The following is an 18,286-nucleotide window of genomic DNA, read 5'->3' as shown; positions in this document are numbered from 1 at the left end:
TATGAAAACATTTTTCATGTCAGCATTGCTTCTTTTGCCAATTACCTTAAATCTGTGCCCTCTTGTTCTCGATCCTTCCACCAATGGGAACAGTTTTCCCCTAGCTACTCTGTCCAGTCCTCTTAAGATTTTGAATATCTCTATCAAATCTCCTATAAACCTTCTCTGCTCCAAAGAAAACAGTCCCAACTTCTCCAATCTACTTAATTGAAGTTCCTCATCCCCGAGATAATTCTCATGAATCTTTTCTGCACTCTCTCAAATGCATTCACATCTTTCATAAAGTGTGGCACCCAGAACTGGACCCAATACTCCAGTCGAGGCTGAGCCAGTGTTTTGTACAAGTTTAACATAACTTCCTTACTTTTATACTCTATTAACAAAGCCTAGGATGCTATATGCTTTATTAACCTCTCTCTCAACTTGTCCTGCCACCCTCAATGATTTATGCACATATATTCCCAGGACTCTTTGCTCCTGCACCCCCTTTAGAATTATATTCTTCATTTTATATTGCCTCTCCACGTTCTTCCTACTAAAATGAATCACTTCACACTTCTCTGCACTAAATTTCATCTGCCACTTCCCTACCCATTCCACCAATCCATCCAGGTCCTGATGAAGTTCTACACTATCCTCCTCACACTTCACAATGCTTCCAAGTTTTGGATCATCTGCAAATTTTGAATTGTGTCCTGTACACCAAGATCTAATCATTAATATATATCAGCAAGAGCAAGGATCCCAACACTGATTCCTGGGGAACACCACTGCAAATCTTCCTCCAATCCAAAAAACATCCATTAACCACCACTGTTTTCTGTCGCTCCTGTCAATTAATTGAAACTACTGCAAGGAATAATTTAAAACAATTGGAAACTAATCCTTCTAAATGAGTTTGTAGAAGAAAAGGTTGAAAGTTTACCAAAATATTTCTCAGTGAATGAAGTAATAATCAACTGGAGATTGTAATCTTTCCAGCATGAAATTGCCTTTAAGAAATATTACAATGTATTGTATATTATGTTTTTATTATGTACAATAAGCAAATGTTCAAAAATGAAGCAAGAAAGACAAAAAAAGACACTTTGGTTAACAAATAGCTTTGTGACGTTAAGTCCTTTTTCCCCCAATGATGACTGTACAAAAACATATCCTTGATATAATCAGCTACCTGTACAGCACTGGCCAGCCATTGCCTTTCTCCTCTGTGACAATAGGTTTGTTCATAACTGTACCAATTAATACAAACATTTTTACACAAGTCAGCCAAAAATAAAACAAAGTGCTGTCTGGAATGAACTCAGCAAACAATTAGAAAGTAAACATCAGCAAGTGTATAATATGATGGCCAAAATCAGGTTTCTGGAAAATGTTGCACTTTTCCTCAATAGGAAGGTTATTAAAAAACATCTAAAACAGGTACTATGTAATTGTGAAATGTTATGAAAATTGTTGAGGTTTGCATGCCAGTGTTTTATTTGGTCAATAGGCTTCACCCAATTGCCCAACTTGAATTTTGCATACTGAATTTAATGGCTGTGGTGTTGGCCCTGTCCACCAACCAGAAGACCAGGGGCTACCCCACTCTGCTCAAAAGCCCCACACAATTACATACCCATTAGACAGTTAACTTTGCCAACAGGGTTCAGGAGGGTTGGGGAAGTGGGGACTCCATGGGCTACAGGGTGTCCAATTGGAAGCTCCCCCTCAACCCAAGCTTACAAGGAGGTTGCCCATTTTTACTGGGTGTCCTCCCCATGTGGCATACGCACCCTGCTCCTCCACCGACTCAGGATAGTGGTAACAGGATGAGGCCATTAAGTGGCCATTAAATTGGCTTCTGGCCAGTCTCGAACTTCCCTGCCCCTGACTGAATTGGAAGGAGTCATGAAGATGATGGGCACTCCACCCCCTGCCATCCCTCCTGATATAAATGGAAAGTTTTCAAACCATTTTGGGATCATATAGCCTGGAGTTTCCTATTGATTCACCCAGTTTACAAATATAAATGGTGCCTCTTCAGCCATCAGTAAATGTGCACCATATGAAGCTACCCCAGATTTGATATGCTGCATGTCCATCATCTTACACAGGTGGAAGGATGCTGGCAACAAATGTAAAGCGGGTAGATAAAAGCAAAATACTGCAGCTGTTGGAAATCTAAAATAAAAACAGAAAATGCTCAACAGTTCTGACAGCATCTGTGGAGAGAGAAACAGAGTTAACATCTGAAGAAGGGTCATACAGACTTGAAACTTTAACTCTGTTTCTCTCTCCACAGATGCTGTCAGACCTGCTGAGTTTTTCCAGCATTTTCTGTAAATAGGGTAGACCTGATCAGTAAAGCCAGACACATCTATTTTTGCCAAATCTCCAAATATTTTGCAACATGCAATTTCCAGGGAATGCTACTTGGCTAAGTGGCCAACCCAGGCTGGTAGGATCTTTACTGAAATTAAAATTTGGGGGTGTGGATGTCTCCCGGTGTTGCAGTGCACACCACATCATTCCTAAATGTTCAGGCATCGAACATTTGCTCAATAAACGAGCATTGCTAAGTGATAGCAGGAATATGGTAGGAAGGTTTTGGAAATGGGACTGTTATGTTAAAGTTCCTCATTTCTGAACCACAGCTTTTTTGTTGGGTCTTATGTTTTTATTAGCCGACACATTGATTATTTGAATTTTGTCCCAACCTTGGGCTTCCTTTTTTAAAAAATTGTTTGTTGCTTTGTTGTATCCCCTTCCCCACACAGCCCGTCTGTTTTATAAAGGCTGCAGATAGCATTTTGAGTCTTTCCAAACACTTTCCCAATTTTCGTCACCGACTGAAAATCCAACTTAATTGTTATCACCAGTTTAAATTTAATTTAACATATGATTTTCCACTCCCACCTCCAGTATGCTCCAAGTACACTTCAAATTTGCTCCTTTAACTGAATAATCAATTGTATTTACCTTGGAAAATTGAGTGAAAGTAGTATACCTTCAATCATGGAAAAGTAAAACTCATTTCTGACCAATAACTGCACCTATTTCAGGAAAACTAGGTCTATGCCTTTTCACATACACAATGATTGCTGTTGGTATGTGTGGTCAAAGACTATATCAATATGGTAGAGGCTGATGGAACCATAAAATAATTTGGCTTTATGTAAAGAAATAAAAATCATTGTACAATCTCCAAATCTACAAGCCAATCAAATTACAGTAAATATACTAGGTGACGATGAGCTTTTCAGTTAAAGAAGATCCAGCGCAATAAAATAAATATTGCTGTTCATTGATTGAAAACAGGTATAGTTCTTGATATGTAAAAATACTTAAACCTGTGTGTTCTGGTAGTCCGTAATGTTGTTCAAAAAGTTGTTTGAAGACATATTAACATTGGGAATTAAACAGTTTCCTACTTCAGTTTCTTATTACCCTTTCTACCCCCAATATGCATAGTAGGAGTGGCCAAATATACTGAATCTTAGGGCCACATAAATAATCTCCAGACATTCGAGGTCCACAAGACACAGACAACCCTTACTATTGCACACACTTATGAGCTTTCCCTCCCCACTCACTCACCTCCCCACTCACTCATTCCCTCCTCTTACTACACCCTCCTCCTGCACGTGGATTAAACATTTTGAAATTTCTCCACCTTGCCCAGATGTGGGAAAAAGACTGCTGTCAGGGCCCAAACCCCAGGCCCCAATTCTCAGCCTCCACCACTCCACCCCCACCTCCTCAGCTCCGCTCTCAGCTTCCACCCTGTCCCAGGTCTCCGTTCTCATCTGGCTCTGCTTTCACCCAGTCTGGCGGCATCAACTCTTGAGGAAGGGGCTGCACCAGGCAGCCAATCCATTGCAGGAAGGCCCTCTGCAGGCTGCACATGGGGGCAGCAGCTACTGGGGCCTTGGCCTCTGCATCACTGAATCACAGAAATTGGGCTGGACCAGTCACATTACAGTTGGGTTGGTGGATGCAGCTATGTATGCCCTGTCAGGGCCCTGCCCAATTCCTCACTATGATCCAGATTAATCTCCTTAACAACTTCCCCACTTTATCTGTAAAGCTGCAGCTTATCTGTGAAAGAGCCCATGTGGCTTGTGCGCCACAGTTTGGCCTCCCCTGATATACAGTATGTCCAGATATACAGTTTCCTCTACACTGCCCTAACAACATGCCTTAGAACTAACTTCAAAGTACCAGTACTGCACCACTATGTCCCATTTCCAGTCATCCTTGCAGTTTTCCGAATAAACTGCAGATATACAGGTAGATTCTCAATTGTTACTTAGACACAGATATCATGAACTAACTCAATAACCCAGAAACACTTACCACCTAAGACTTAACAGAATGTTTAACCATTATTTCAAGTAGTAGCAGCCTGCCACAGACTTGCCGCTTTGAGACTGGACTAAATAACTAATACAAGAGATTGAAGGTTAAACGGGTTTCAGTAATACCCATTCAACTTCATTTTAAAATTCTCTGATTTAAGTTAATATTTTCACTGGTCAAGAACCACTGCCTGGAATCTCTTCAGGAGTTTTTCCAATCTCCCATTGTTACTTCAGCAGAAAATCAATGGAAGCTCTGGAGAAACAGCATCAATGGCTGTTGAGGTCATTTCTTCAAGGTTTCCACCAATTTTCTGCCAAGCTATGGCCAGGGATTGGAGATAATCCTGGGAAAATTCTACCACCATGTACTTCATCAAAAATCTGTTTTCATTTTAATTATCTTTTAACTATCCCAATCTGCCGAGATCTTTATCTTTGGGTTAAGACATGATAATCACACTCTCAACTAAATAATGGCTTTAAAAAATCTAATGGGGCACTTAGTTCTGCAACTACTGCTGTTTCTGCAAACTGAAGAAGTGCTGAATCCTTTTGGGTCTATACTTTGAGATTCTATTTAAATAGGTGCAGCTAGACCAGGCCAGAGAACTTGTGTTCAGCCTACTTTCTTCTCAGCTGGATCTGGGAATAGCAATTGGGGTTCCAAAACAGGCAGGTTTTCACTAGATGGATGGTCAGCATGCACAATATAAGCATGGATATTTTGGTATATATTGTAAACTTCTGCACAAATCCAGAGAACAACAAACTACAACCTGATGCAATTTGATCTAGAGAACATCTGGTCATATTTTGTCAGTCACCATAAGGTATGTTATCTAATGTAGTTCTGAATTTTAACAGAAAGCCTGCCTCTTAAATATGGTGCAATCTTACCAATATGTCTGCAGAACAAGTGGTTCACTTGTGTCCAAGTTTGCTGCAAGTGTGGTCATCTGTTTTTATACCAACAGGGAGTAATTGGACCCTGGGAAAATCTAACTGACAATATTAGTCACTTTAACCTGTATGTATAGAAAATATAATCCTGACTTTTACTGTTTGTCAATAATATTTAAACTTAACATTACAACTACTAAATACCTAAAGCAATCCAGTGTTTGTACATAAAATAATCTTTCACCTCTTTTGATAATATTTTAATTAATCAGAATTAGTGAGATTAATCATTCACTATGCCACAGTGTAAATGCTGTTGTAATCTGCAAACCCATAGTGATTGTCAGTTATACAGTGATGGGCAGTGCCAATGACAGAGTTATTTATGAGCAAGGTGTGGCTTTAATTTCTGGTACCCTGTATTTTTATTTTTCTGCTTTTGCTTTAGTTGCCTTTGATTGTGGTATGTGTAACAAAAATACACTGTAGACATTTCTATTAGATTATTATAGTATATCCCAGAAAGCCTGCTTTTAAAATGCCACATCATCCATTATTTCAGTAGTGACCTTTCCTCTAATTGGTGTTTAATAAAATACATTTGCTGAGTTTAGAATTCACAGAAAGCAGGACTCAACCTTATGCAGCATACTCTTTAGATTTACACCAGCAAAATTCTGAAGTAGACAGAAAGCAGATTTACACTATGCAATAGTGACAGATTGTGCTTTTCATCTGCCTTTTTATATCCAATAGTTACACAATTGAATCATCTATTGAAAAGCAATAAAGGTGCTACTTTATACTGTGTACTGTGTACACATGGTCATTGTTTTCAGCAGAAGTGCAAAAGAGCCAAAAGAACACTGATCCACTTCTATATGAATAGAAGATAAGTGCATAGATATACTGTTATGAGACAGAGTATTCAGGATGCTGTGCTCTTAGCTCATATCTTTAAGATTACAGGTCCATCAAATACATTCCAAAACAAAAACATTGACCGAATCCTTTTTATCTCATCTGTCCATCTTCCTCTTTGCTCTGTACGTTCTCAACTTATTTACATCATGTTCCACTCAGCATATAGCTAGATACAAAATCCTTCCCACAGTTCCTCAGAGACAACTGCATCTACTTCCAAACAGCTTGTCGTCTTATTTTAAAACAGTTCCTCAACTTCTGAAGATCCATACTCTTTTTGATTCTCCGGCCTTTAGTGCAAGCTACGATCATCCATGGACTGAGCAGCAGCAACATCCTGTTCTTAAATGAGGATTTCTACCACATCATCATCAAAGTCAGGTTTTTGGAAGGAATAGCTGCCTCTTCCTTTGTTCTCATGTGATTTGATATGAACAATGGCAGCATCTGCTAAAGAGGCAGAAATATTAGAATGAACCAGTTATTTGGGTTAGGTAACTTCTTTAAGAAGGTTCCTAAGTTTAAAAAGCTGCTGCCTTCACAAAAAGTATTTTGAAAATTTTTATTATTCCTTGTTTTGAATACATTATATAAACATGCAATTGCATCAAAATATATCATTGCATCAATTATTTATAACATTGCTGTCTTGAAAATTCTCAAATCTTCTAGATCTCCAAAATAAAAAAGGTTCTCAAACAACTTTTATAAAACTATTTCCAGCATATGTAATCTATTAAAGAATTACTTCCAGGACAACATAATTAATGGCAAATAATCTCTTAAAATATTACAACTGACCTCTATTGTTACTCTTTTTAATTTTTTGCTCTCCCATCTTCTCCTTAAAATGATGAATGCCAGTCTGGGGTCTAACGGTACAAATCCACTTGTTCGGAAGCTTTACTCGAGTCCATTATACACGTGAGTGTGTAAATGGTTATTCAATTGTGGTAAACATAATTTATGAACCGAATACTGTCCTCACCTAACATTCACAGAAGCACATTTCTAGCAGAGAATTACTGAATCCCAAGCGAATTATCTCTTCTCGAACTCAGTTTTACGATGTCTAGTTCTACCAACCTGACTATAGCTCCAGTTATCTCAGCAGACATAAGAGTTCAATGTCAATATCCACCCTGCTTTTTTTGATTGTTGCATTTAAAAACAGTTTCACACTTGTTAGCTGGACATACTCCATGCTTACACATATACACAAAGCCTTCTTTAATATTGCTACTCCCACCTATCAGGTTTTGCACTGGGCAAAGGATAGTAGTCAATTCCCACACACATCTACTTTCCAATAAGTTTCCCTGAACAAAAGCAGTCCAAATACTGAGGCTAATAACAGTGCTTCAAACACTACCTCAGAGCAACTAATTCAGCACAGAGAAAGGACCACATCTGAGATTTGCCTGGTCTCTATCTATGCATGTTGTAGCTAACTTCTAAGTCTCTGGAGACAGTTCATGATTGCTATCTACCCCTAAAAGGAATGTTAAATCAGAGGTAATGTGGTGGGTCGTGGACTACTTTTAATGGTGAAGTGCTCCATGATTCTGAGTAGTAATTATATAGCAAATGACAGTTATGAATTTTAATTTATCCTGTTAAGTCTAGTTGATCATCCTTAAATGATCTCCCAACACTAACACACTATATTCACCAGTTTGAGTGACATTGCTCTTTAAGAAGCATAAGTATCAGAACACCTTGCTTTGTACATTTCAGGGATGGAACCTCAAATCAACTTCATTAAAAGCCAACTTTACAATGAGCAATACAATTTACCTATTTTTTCTGCGCTGCCTCGTGCTGATTTCGGTCTCACAATGGGACTGCTGATGGGAGTTGTGCTGAGCCGCCTTCTTCCATGGATTGGGGCACTACTTGGACGGACCAGTTCAGGACTTTTATCTGTCTGAGTACTGTTATCCTTACTGCCAGTTTTAATATGTGTAGAAACCACTGGGATTGAAGGTGCAGTCATTTGAAGTGAGGCGCGCAAAGATTCCTGATTGTCTTTATTTTGAAGCAATCCTGCGAAATGCAACCAGATTAAGAGTTGAGTGTTTAGAAGCTTTATAGGTTTGCATATTTCAATCTAGTCCCACATAAATACAGAAAACTTGGTTGTGTAACAGATTCACCTCAGACTAAAATCTCAACAGAAACATGCCATGGGGAAAATGGTGAAGTTCACATATGAACACTTAATTAACTACATTAGTGTACTGTACTTTTATGAAATTCCTCACCCAATTAACACTTTTCTGCTCCTCTCAACAAATGGCAGCCAATACCATAACAAACAAAATAGGTTCTGAATACATTTTTAGTAAGTGCAAATCTTTTTTGTATAGTAGACTAGTAAGTAAACCTTCCCTTTATAGCTTCGATCATTGCTCTTGCAAATGTAACCACAATGGACAGCATCAATGAAATAAACATTGCTTTATATGGATTTATAAAAAAAACTATGATATGCAAGAACACAAAATAGCAGCAATAAATATACAAGATTTCAAAACATAATATTGCAAAACTTGGTGGAAGGAGATTCCCTCTCTACTTTTTGTAGCAAAACCATAAATGCATTTGGAAAAAATATTTTTACAAATGGCAGAGGAAATTTCCTTCTTGGTGTTTTAGGGTGCTGAATGATAGATTTGTGTTAGTCCAAATTGGGTTGTCTGCCACTGAGTTTTACTAAATGTCAGAGTTCACTTTCATAGTAGCTGATAAAAGATGGCTAAATTGGTTAATACACTGGTGTGGTATTAAGCAATCTGGACCAAAAGAAATGCAGGTTCAATTCCTGGTCTGTAGTAAGTTAACTGATCATGGCTGATTCTACTAGTTTTTCCTGACTAGCGATCCGAAGACCCTTTCCATCCGTGTAGAATGTGTGGGCTTAATTGTCCACTGAGGGCAGGAATGGGCTCAGCTACAAATAAGCTGCCAGCACTCCATCTCAGCTCTCAAAACTGGAACTGCCATTTGATGAAGAGGTGCAGAGCGCCCAGCACCAGTGAAACTGTCTCGGTATGACTCACTGGTTTCAGGAAAGTTGGGCAGAAAACTGGGAAAAGTACTCAAATATGGCACATAACGAGATGCACAAAGTAAAATGAGAAACAAAAACAGTTGGCACCAATTCTCTTGTTTCTTAGGGACGCCTAACTTAATTTTGAAATGAAACAGTCGCCATTATTTTGGGTCTGTCATCAAGAACATTTTGCAAGGCTGGTAAGGTTCAATAAAGTTATTTCCAGTCAACAGGTTTCAGAAATGTATTAAAAAAGGACACAATAGAAATGTGATGACAAAGGACAATGTGGAATAAAAGCCCAACTTCTGCTATCCACCTCCAGCTATTTGCTTCTCTGAAGAAGGCTGTAGGGGGAGAGGCAACAACTTAAAAATATTAAGTAAAATGAAAAAAATAGGTAAGAAAACTTAAATTATGCTGTTTCTCCAACTGAAAACTATTGTTGTAATGGTGTCATTTTCAGAAGTCTCAATGGGACATAATAGTGCAGTGTTGTCACTGGGAGTTAATTAGTGGGTGTGTGAAAATATAATGCCACATTCAGAGAAGCAGTTCAAAAAAATCTCTTGGCAGTATATTTATAGCCTTATGGAGGGATTTTAACTCCCTCCATTCACTGGATGTTCACGAGATCCTGAAGCAATTTTAACAGCTTACCATGCGAGTATTCGCTGTGGAGACTTTGCTCAGTAAAAGCAGCAAGGCCAAGAGAAAAAAGCCCAAAAGGTAGGTGTTAGAATTATTTTTTGTGGGATCAAGAGCAGCAAGAGTATCGTGCAGGCTCCACAAGAATAACGTGGGCCAGTGTCCCGAGCCCCCACCACTACTGTCCCCCAATTATATAACAGCAGGGCAAAAGACAGATACTTTCAGGCCCATCACTAGGGACAGGAGCAACATGAGGTGTCAAGATAAGAATATAACATGAGCTGCATAATGGCATTAATTTCCCACAGTATATCTGTGAAATAACTAAATTGCTTTTGTAATAGTATTTTTCCTTCTCAGTCACAATGAGTGTATTATATAATTATTAGTATGATGCTTACCCACACTTCCCTTCCAGCCCTTTTCCTCCTTTTTTTCCTCTATTATCTGAGAATTGCTCAGGGATGCTTGGCGAGAATGCAGTCCAGTGCTTCCAGATATAGAGGAGATTGACCTGCCTGGCCTTAGGGATCCGGGTTCAATTTTCCCTGGTTCCTTTCGCGAACGCTGCTGGAGTACTTTTATCATGGCATCTTTCTCTATAAGCTGTGCATGAAGGTTTTTTATTCTATTAGAGATGCAGTTGAAGCCTGTAACTTCTCCCACCCTGTTAGAAATAAAATTGTTTTATCTATTAAATATTCTAATTTGAAAAGTTTCCAGTTCCCACTCATTGATTCCCACATTCAGTGATGAGCTGTTTTTGTCCCTTACCCATTTCTGTCCTGAGGCCACTGACTTGTACTTAGGTAATTCAATAGGTACTGAAAACTCACCATTCTTCATATCTGGGCATTGACAGGACATGTCAATAGGCTATTTAACCATCTGGTGCATCACAACTTTCAATTAAAAACTCACTGGAATCATAAATTACTTTATATAGACCTCTTCTGGCATACCACACTCTCTAATGTTCTGCACATTCTTTTGTCTTTTGTACATCACTGCACCTTCCTGCTGATGCTTATTTTTAATCTTTATTTTCTACTAAGCAGTTTGCAACACAATTAACTCATTCCCTCTGTGATTGGTATGGCTGATAGTTACCTCCATTCTATTGGTCCGTGTTTTTCCAACCTCATTAAAACATCTTTCAGTCCTCAGTTCTGATGAATGTATACACCAAAGATGTCATAGTTTGGCCTTTTCTCTTCACATCTGCTGTTTGACCTGCTATTTATTTCTAGCACTTTCATTTTTTGTTGTGATTTTCAGCATTTGCAGTCCTTTTTCTTTTGATTTTTACATAGCCCTAAATTAATATCTGAATTTACCCATCTCTACCTCTGATAAACCCCAGCTAAAAAATATGGACCAATCATACAATAAGCCAGTTCATTTGATATTCGTAAAAATTCATAATGCTCATTGGGTGTGGCAAGTGAAACACTGGTTTACGTAAATTGTCCGACTTGACCGCAGAGTTCAAACTCATGAAAAAAGCAATTCCTCTTAGAATATTCCATGCGCAAAATGCAACTGGATGATCATTTGAAAACTACATTCTTTTTAAACTCATGTAAACTACCTTTCAGACTGTCTGGGCTCTGTTCCCACTTTGCAGTGTGTGCAGTCAAAGGCATTGCACATACACAAAGCGCTCTCTGCCATGGTGACAAACTAACTTGGTTAGGCATGTACAGCGTGTGCCTCACCTACCAAAAACATCACCAGTTGACGCTGACTCAGAATAAAACACTGACTGTCATTTAGAAATTTATTCATCCACATTCTATGATCTACTGATCAAATAAATGAGAAACAGGAGGGCTATTCCACCCATTTTATCTCATCCATTCAGAAAATAGCACAGTCCCTCCATCACTGTCTCTTAAACAGCTCCTGGGATTTTGCTTCCATTACCATACCTGGAAGTTAATTTTACTGCCGCTAATTCTAGATCTCAGCTTAAACCCGTCTTTTGCTAATTTGAACCTGTGCCTCCTTGTTTTACTTTCAGGCTCATTTTTACTATTCTAGACACCTTAATTATGTTACTAACAAAATAACTCCATTATAATTGCTTTATATCAGGAAAGGATTGGCAGGCTGGGTCTCTTTTCTCATGAGAAAGAGTTTAGGGTTGACAGAATAGAGGTCTTTAAAATTATGAAAGGCTTTGATAGAGCAGATAGAGAGGGAATGATTCTTACTGTGGGAAGAGCAAAAATACAGGCCATCAGTACAAGGTGGTCACCAAGAAATCTAAGGAATTCAGAAGAAACTTCTTTATCCAGGGAGTGTTAAGAATGTGGAGCTCACTACCACTGGAGGTGATTGAAGCGAATGGTATAAATGCATTTAAGGGGAATCTAGACAAACATTTGAGGGAGAAGGGAATAGATGGTTGCAATGGTAGATTTATATGAGAAAAGATGGGAAGACGCTCAAGTAGAGCATAGACACCAGCATGGCTGAAAGGCCTGTTTCTGTGCCATATATCTTACATAATTAATCACTGTTGCTGGAATGTTCTGTTAATTAATGGAAATTGTTGGGATCATTGCAATTTTCTTTACAATGGTGATTAACTAGTACATTAATAACAATTAGCCCCATCACCAGAAAAAAAACCTTCTAAGGATAATCTTGTATGAGTGACAAAAGATGCAGTTTCTCATGCATTAGTGGGCGAGATGTACCCGTGCTCTGAATCTTGGTATCTTTGATTTGATTGCATTTGCTCCTCTTCCTCTTTCCAGTTTCGTGCTTCCAGTGAACTGTCATTGTAGCTGCTATTTGGAGAGTGATTTATTATATTGGTGTCCCTGATAACATAAAAAATAATTTCAGTTTTTCCAGTTGTTCAATTATCCTTTTGCCCATGTCAATGGTCGGCTGCCTTTTTACATAAAGCATAGAAACTACTAAACAATTACAAGACAACATTGTATATAGGCACAGATAGCTAGACAAACACAGATAGATAGACAAACACAGATAGATGGACAAACACAGACAGATGGACAAACACAGACAGATGGACAAACACAGACAGATGGACAAACACAGACAGATGGACAAACACAGACAGATGGACAAACACAGACAGATGGACAAACACAGACAGATGGACATAGCATAGATATAATAGAAAAGTAGGATTTAATTAAATGCACTACCTTAACATAAATGGAATGCTGAAGACACAACTGTTAATGTAAAAAGTTATATATTAACAGGTAAAACTGCAATTTCAATGCAGTAGGAAAATTAGATGAGTATATAACCACCAGCTGATCCACTACCCCCTTTTTGCACCTCCATCAAATTTGAATTTCGCCCTGGGATTATAAAGAAAAGAACACTTGCAACTGAGACCTTGCAGGATCTGCAGCTGGCATTCACCTCTCCTCTGAAGGTGAATCATTTAAAAAAAGGACATCATTGATTGCTTTTCCCAATTCTGAAAATGGTCTCTATCTAAAACATTAATTCGTCAGTTCTCTTTTCAAGTGATGAAGTACCTACTGTAAATCCATCAGTTTGTTTCGTTTCAGGCTTTCAACATAGGCTAAGTTGCAAGGGGAAAAATGCTCGTGAGATTCCACTTATAGCAAGTGTAAAACTCTTATTAAATCGTCACTTGGTGATACAGAACTTGAAAATTGCTGAAAAGAGAGATATGTTGCTCAAACCTTTCACCTTGCACTCATCAGAACAAATGGAAGAATGCCAAATTTCAAATGATCATAACAATTTATAATACAGGAAGAAAGTTGCTGATTGGTTGACAAGTTGACTCTGATTAGCCGAGATGTTGCCATGGAGAAAGCAATGGGAAATTATCAGCTCCCCAAGCTACCGGGTAATTCAAAACATATGGCCTTGGCCATATTCCTTTTGTTTGCAGAGAATGGGGCCCTGCGTACGAATGCAAGTGTAAATGAGCCATGTTATGAGCTCAACTGATTATCATAAATTGGTTGTTAGTGTTGCTAGCACACTCAGGATTGTTCAGCAAGTCTTTCCCAATCACAGAGTCATGTCTAACAGCAGACATTTTGCTTTGGGTTTTGCAAGTGCAGGCTGGTTGTGTTTGGTCTATAATCTGCCTATTACCAACAAAATGCTGTTTGATTCAATCAGCCAACCGTTGAGGCTTAAGGTCTACGTACCTGGCATTGCATTTGCACTGAAATTCATACATGACATTGCTCAATTGCATGGTAGGCATAATGTCTTTATGCACTGACAGCAGCATCCTATTAGTGGAAAATACTGCTCATGTAGCCACTGCATTGTAGCAGGGTGAAACAGCTTGCTAATCATGCTGCTCAAATTTTTGAAATACTGTGTCTTCCCAGGGTAATTTCAAGTAGACCAGCGGCTACCTGCGGGAGGCTGGCTGGAGGCAGGATCAGGGATGCAGTTCTTCAAGCAGTCTTTGAGCCCTCTCTGCCTGCATTGCTGTAGCATCAGGATTCCTCCTCCAGCATGGTGACCTTGCTGCAATGACGTTTTTTTTTAGATTTAAAAAGTTGGAGAGAAGACACCTCCATTTTGGGGCTCCTCTTCCTCATTTACCTGGAACAGCATCATGCTTCCAAACTGGAGAGCCTCCTATTGGCTCCTCCAGTTTCAAGAGCCTACTCCTCTGCCCTTAATTGGATGGAGAACCTGCCCTCTGACCATTAATAGGCTGATTCAGGGAAAATGAAAGATCAGTGACCGTCTCCCACATAGTGCAAACGTCTGACCCCACTGGTGTCTGATGGTGGGGGTCCTGAAACCCGAAGGCAAAATTCTCCCCCATGTTGTGGTCTGATTTCACAGGTGTTAGTCATCTTTGGGCACCTCACTGAAGCAACGTCATTCATGTGTAAGCCTTGATAATGAATATTGGCAAGTTATTCACTCAAGAGGCACTGTATTTGTGTTCAATTTAATACTTGAGCAATGTCTATATAGATGCCTTCCAGCACAGGATGCTAAATAATGAGTGAGAACAGGAACTATAGCCAACTTTTCCTTTCCTAATTCAGGGAACACCCAGGCAAATTGTAGAGTCCCAGCCAAGATTAGCTAATTGGACACAGACTGGGGATTAAATGGGATCTTCCCTTTGGTCTATTTAAGAACTTGCCCATTACATTGTTAGGCTCGATCACCTTTGGTGCAAAATTCCAGACAAAGCATCATGTGGGTTCTATACATATCCAAGACTCTGTCAGCCAATAGCAGATGACATAACGATCAAACCACCGCAGTAATTTATCACTTGTCAAACATCCACATTTTATTTTTTTCAAGGCAATAAATTCTGTCTTACATTTATCCACACCTAATTTTCTTCCTCTCTGTAAAATTTTCTTCAATCTCTGTAAAGCAAGCTTTCAGATGGCGATGTGGGAAAAGCACCCTGCAATGCTAAGGCATTGTGACACGGTGTGGTGGCAAGAGACTATATTCCCATAACATCCTTCATGATCAATTCCCAATTTTAGCCACACTGTCAAAGTGAAGGTGCCAAGTGGAGCCTATAAGTTTCTGGGATGGAACGGGAGAATTTGGAGAGCTGTTGACCTTTAACAGCTCTCCAAATATTTTTGTCCCACCCGCAACGATGCCTGCCAGTGCTGGGGCCGGAAAATCCCACCCACTGTCAGAGAAAAGAGGAAAAAGAAACCAGAGCAGCAGACAGCAGATCACTGGACCTCCTTCTCAGTCAAGAATGGTACACTTGTAATTAGAGCAGAAAGGGAGAAACTATGAAATAAGGTAGATTCTGACAAGGTATCTTATTCATTATAAACATACATGGGAAAATCCCAGGATCTTTGCTGCAAGATAGCCCTTTGTGTTTGAGGACTTGGAAAATCTGCTCTCTAGTATCCAGAAGCACCACAATTGACCAGTGATACTGGTTATTAAAACTGAATCATTAGCTGGCATATTTTTAGTTGGCTGTTCTTAAAGCCAATTGACTGAAGCAGTCCATGTCCATATGCAGCAAGGCCTGGATGACATTCAGGCTTTAATAAGTGACAAGTAACATTTGCATCATACAAGTGCCAGGCAGTGACCATCTCCAATAAGAGAGAATATAACCACCTCCCCTTGACGCTTGATGGCATTAACATTGATGCATCTCCCAATATTAACATCCTGGGGGTTACTATTGACCAGAAACTGAACTAGACCAGCCACATACAAATGTCTACAAAAGCAAGTCGGAGGCTGGGAATTCTGCGGTGAATAATTCACCTCTTGACTCCCCAAAGCCTGCCCACCATCTACAAGGCACAAATAAGGAGTGTAATGGAATATTCTCCACTTGCCTGGATGACAACACTTAAAAAGTTCAACACTATCGAGGACTGGCACCCCATCCACTACCTCACTCTCTCTGCTGTCGTCGCACAGTGGCAGCAGTGTGTACCATCTACAAGATGCACTGCAGCAACTCGTCAAAGCTCCTTCAAAGCACCCTCCAAACCCATGATCTCTACCACCTACTGGACATTAAATACTGGCCAATCCAGTGATGCCCACATCCTGTGAACGAATAAATAAAAAAAGATTGCCCTGCTCCAAGACCCACTGTACATACTACTTGATCATTACCTCTGAGCAGCGGCTGTAGCAGCAGCGTCCATGGCAAAATGACGCATTGCCCTTTCTTCCAAATACTTCTGCTCCCACTTTGTCATATCAGCCTCCAGGGCCAGGATTCGTTCTTCCTTTTCCCGTAATAACTCCATCAATGCTGGTGCATTGTACTCGGGAACGTTAGCCATTAGAGGGCCACCATGTCGCTGTGAGGGAAAATAATTGCTTGGAGTAAATCAGATACAAAAGAAAAGTCTATGTCATCAACTCCAGGTAGAATAGAAGAGTTTCCCTAACAGAAGATTTTTTTCATCTGGCATCAGATAACCTACAGCCTATAGCCAGTGTCATACCTACATGAATGGCTGGGTCAACTGTGGAAGCTGAAAAGTAATGTGCGCCAAATAATCAATAATAATTCATGCAAATTGCAGGATATTTACATTCCAATTTATGGCTCCAATGTTCATATATCTTCCCTAACCTGGAAGAATGTTAAAGTCAGCCACTGTTAGATCCCTGCAAACTCACCAACAATAACCTTCATCTCTTATTTCCTCAGATCTTGAACAGTTTCCCTCTCTTTCTCTGGCTGTACAGGTAATACCCTAGTGGCACATGTAATTCTGTGTAAGGAGTTTATTGCCTGGTGTGAAGAGGCTACTGAGCAAGAACTGCAGAACTTGCCTGACTGGGGTAGTTGGAAACTACCGGAATGGAGCTTGATAGTTGTCTGCTTTTAGCTCTTTATTTAAATCATTTTCTTTTGAATACTGCCCAGTTAGGTTGAGATAAACTATTTGTGTCATATTCCAAAGTTCCAATGAAATCTGGAAATAAGATGGTATCAGAGTGTACTTGAGTGAACAGAGGTGTGACTCTGTAGGGTCCCCTGATAAAATGAGAAGTTAGCTGGAGACCTGCTCTCTGCCATTAACCTCACAGTTCTTCTTATTGATTATGAAAAATAACTAGCCTACTTCTGTTTTTGTTCAAAACGGAATTCCACACATTGAGGCCAGTCAAGGCTGGGGTTAAGACTGAGACTGCCTAAATGGAAGTTCAACTGGACCAGAAGTGTGAAAGAGAATAGATGGAAAATCTGTTGCGCAGCCAGATATTAATGAGTATGTCATATTTCTGCATAGTTTGATAGAAGTGTTCAAGTTCAGTTATATAGAGGAATGCACATAGTACTATGAGAGAATAGGGCAGGTACTAAGAGGCTCAACTGCCAGGGGACAGCCACAATAGACAATTGTTTAAGACTAAAAACTTCTTCACCCAGAGTGTGGTGGGTGTTTGGAATTCGCTGCCTGGTTTGGTGGTGGTGGTGGAGGCAGAAACACACAATTCTTTCAAAAGGATCCTGGATCTGCATCTAAAGTGCTGTAAACTGCAAGGCTACGGACCAGCTGCTGGAAGGTGGGACTAAAATGGGCAACTAGCTTTTTTCAGTCAGCACAGACATGATGGGCTGAATGGCCTCTTTCTCTGCCTTAACTTTTCTATGGTTCTACTTGGAATCATGATTATAGCTTTAGAGACATCTGCCTGACCATACTCGCATCCAGTGAGGTTCCACAACAGTACCGTAGCCTCACAATATCTGCCATCAAACATTATTACAAATTTGTGCTCCTAGTACAATTTTGTTCACAAGAAAGAAAATCTAATTTCCACTGATCCCCACGTCTGAAATCCCAATATGCAATCCCAGTGGGAAAAATACTATACAGAAAGGGTAAATTGTAAAATACAGCCTGTAATTCTGAACTGTAGAGTTTTCATTAGCCAA

The 18,286-nt window shown here is 39.6% G+C and overlaps 1 protein-coding gene across 9 annotated transcripts in view; it reads right to left on the bottom strand.

Annotated features, from left to right (window-relative positions):
• Positions 1 to 1,017: 1,017 nt before the first annotated feature.
• Positions 1,018 to 18,286, bottom strand: part of amotl1 (angiomotin like 1) — a 145,180-nt gene continuing 127,911 nt past the window's right edge. For 8 of the 9 annotated variants that reach the window (XM_041199414.1, XM_041199419.1, XM_041199415.1 and 5 more), the window contains 5 exons: positions 16,504 to 16,694; positions 12,579 to 12,704; positions 10,275 to 10,540; positions 7,965 to 8,213; positions 1,018 to 6,617 (listed from right to left, as the gene is read on the bottom strand). In XM_041199414.1, the coding sequence (XP_041055348.1) occupies positions 6,511 to 6,617; positions 7,965 to 8,213; positions 10,275 to 10,540; positions 12,579 to 12,704; positions 16,504 to 16,694 (939 nt within the window). In that variant the 3' untranslated portion in view covers positions 1,018 to 6,510. The remainder of the gene's footprint in view (positions 6,618 to 7,964; positions 8,214 to 10,274; positions 10,541 to 12,578; positions 12,705 to 16,503; positions 16,695 to 18,286) is intronic. The other variant, XM_041199418.1, reaches the window with a different exon arrangement.

This window comes from Carcharodon carcharias, chromosome 11 (genome assembly GCF_017639515.1).
Source record: "Carcharodon carcharias isolate sCarCar2 chromosome 11, sCarCar2.pri, whole genome shotgun sequence".
NCBI lineage: Eukaryota > Metazoa > Chordata > Chondrichthyes > Lamniformes > Lamnidae > Carcharodon > Carcharodon carcharias.
This window is presented reverse-complemented; position numbering and strand designations above follow the sequence as displayed.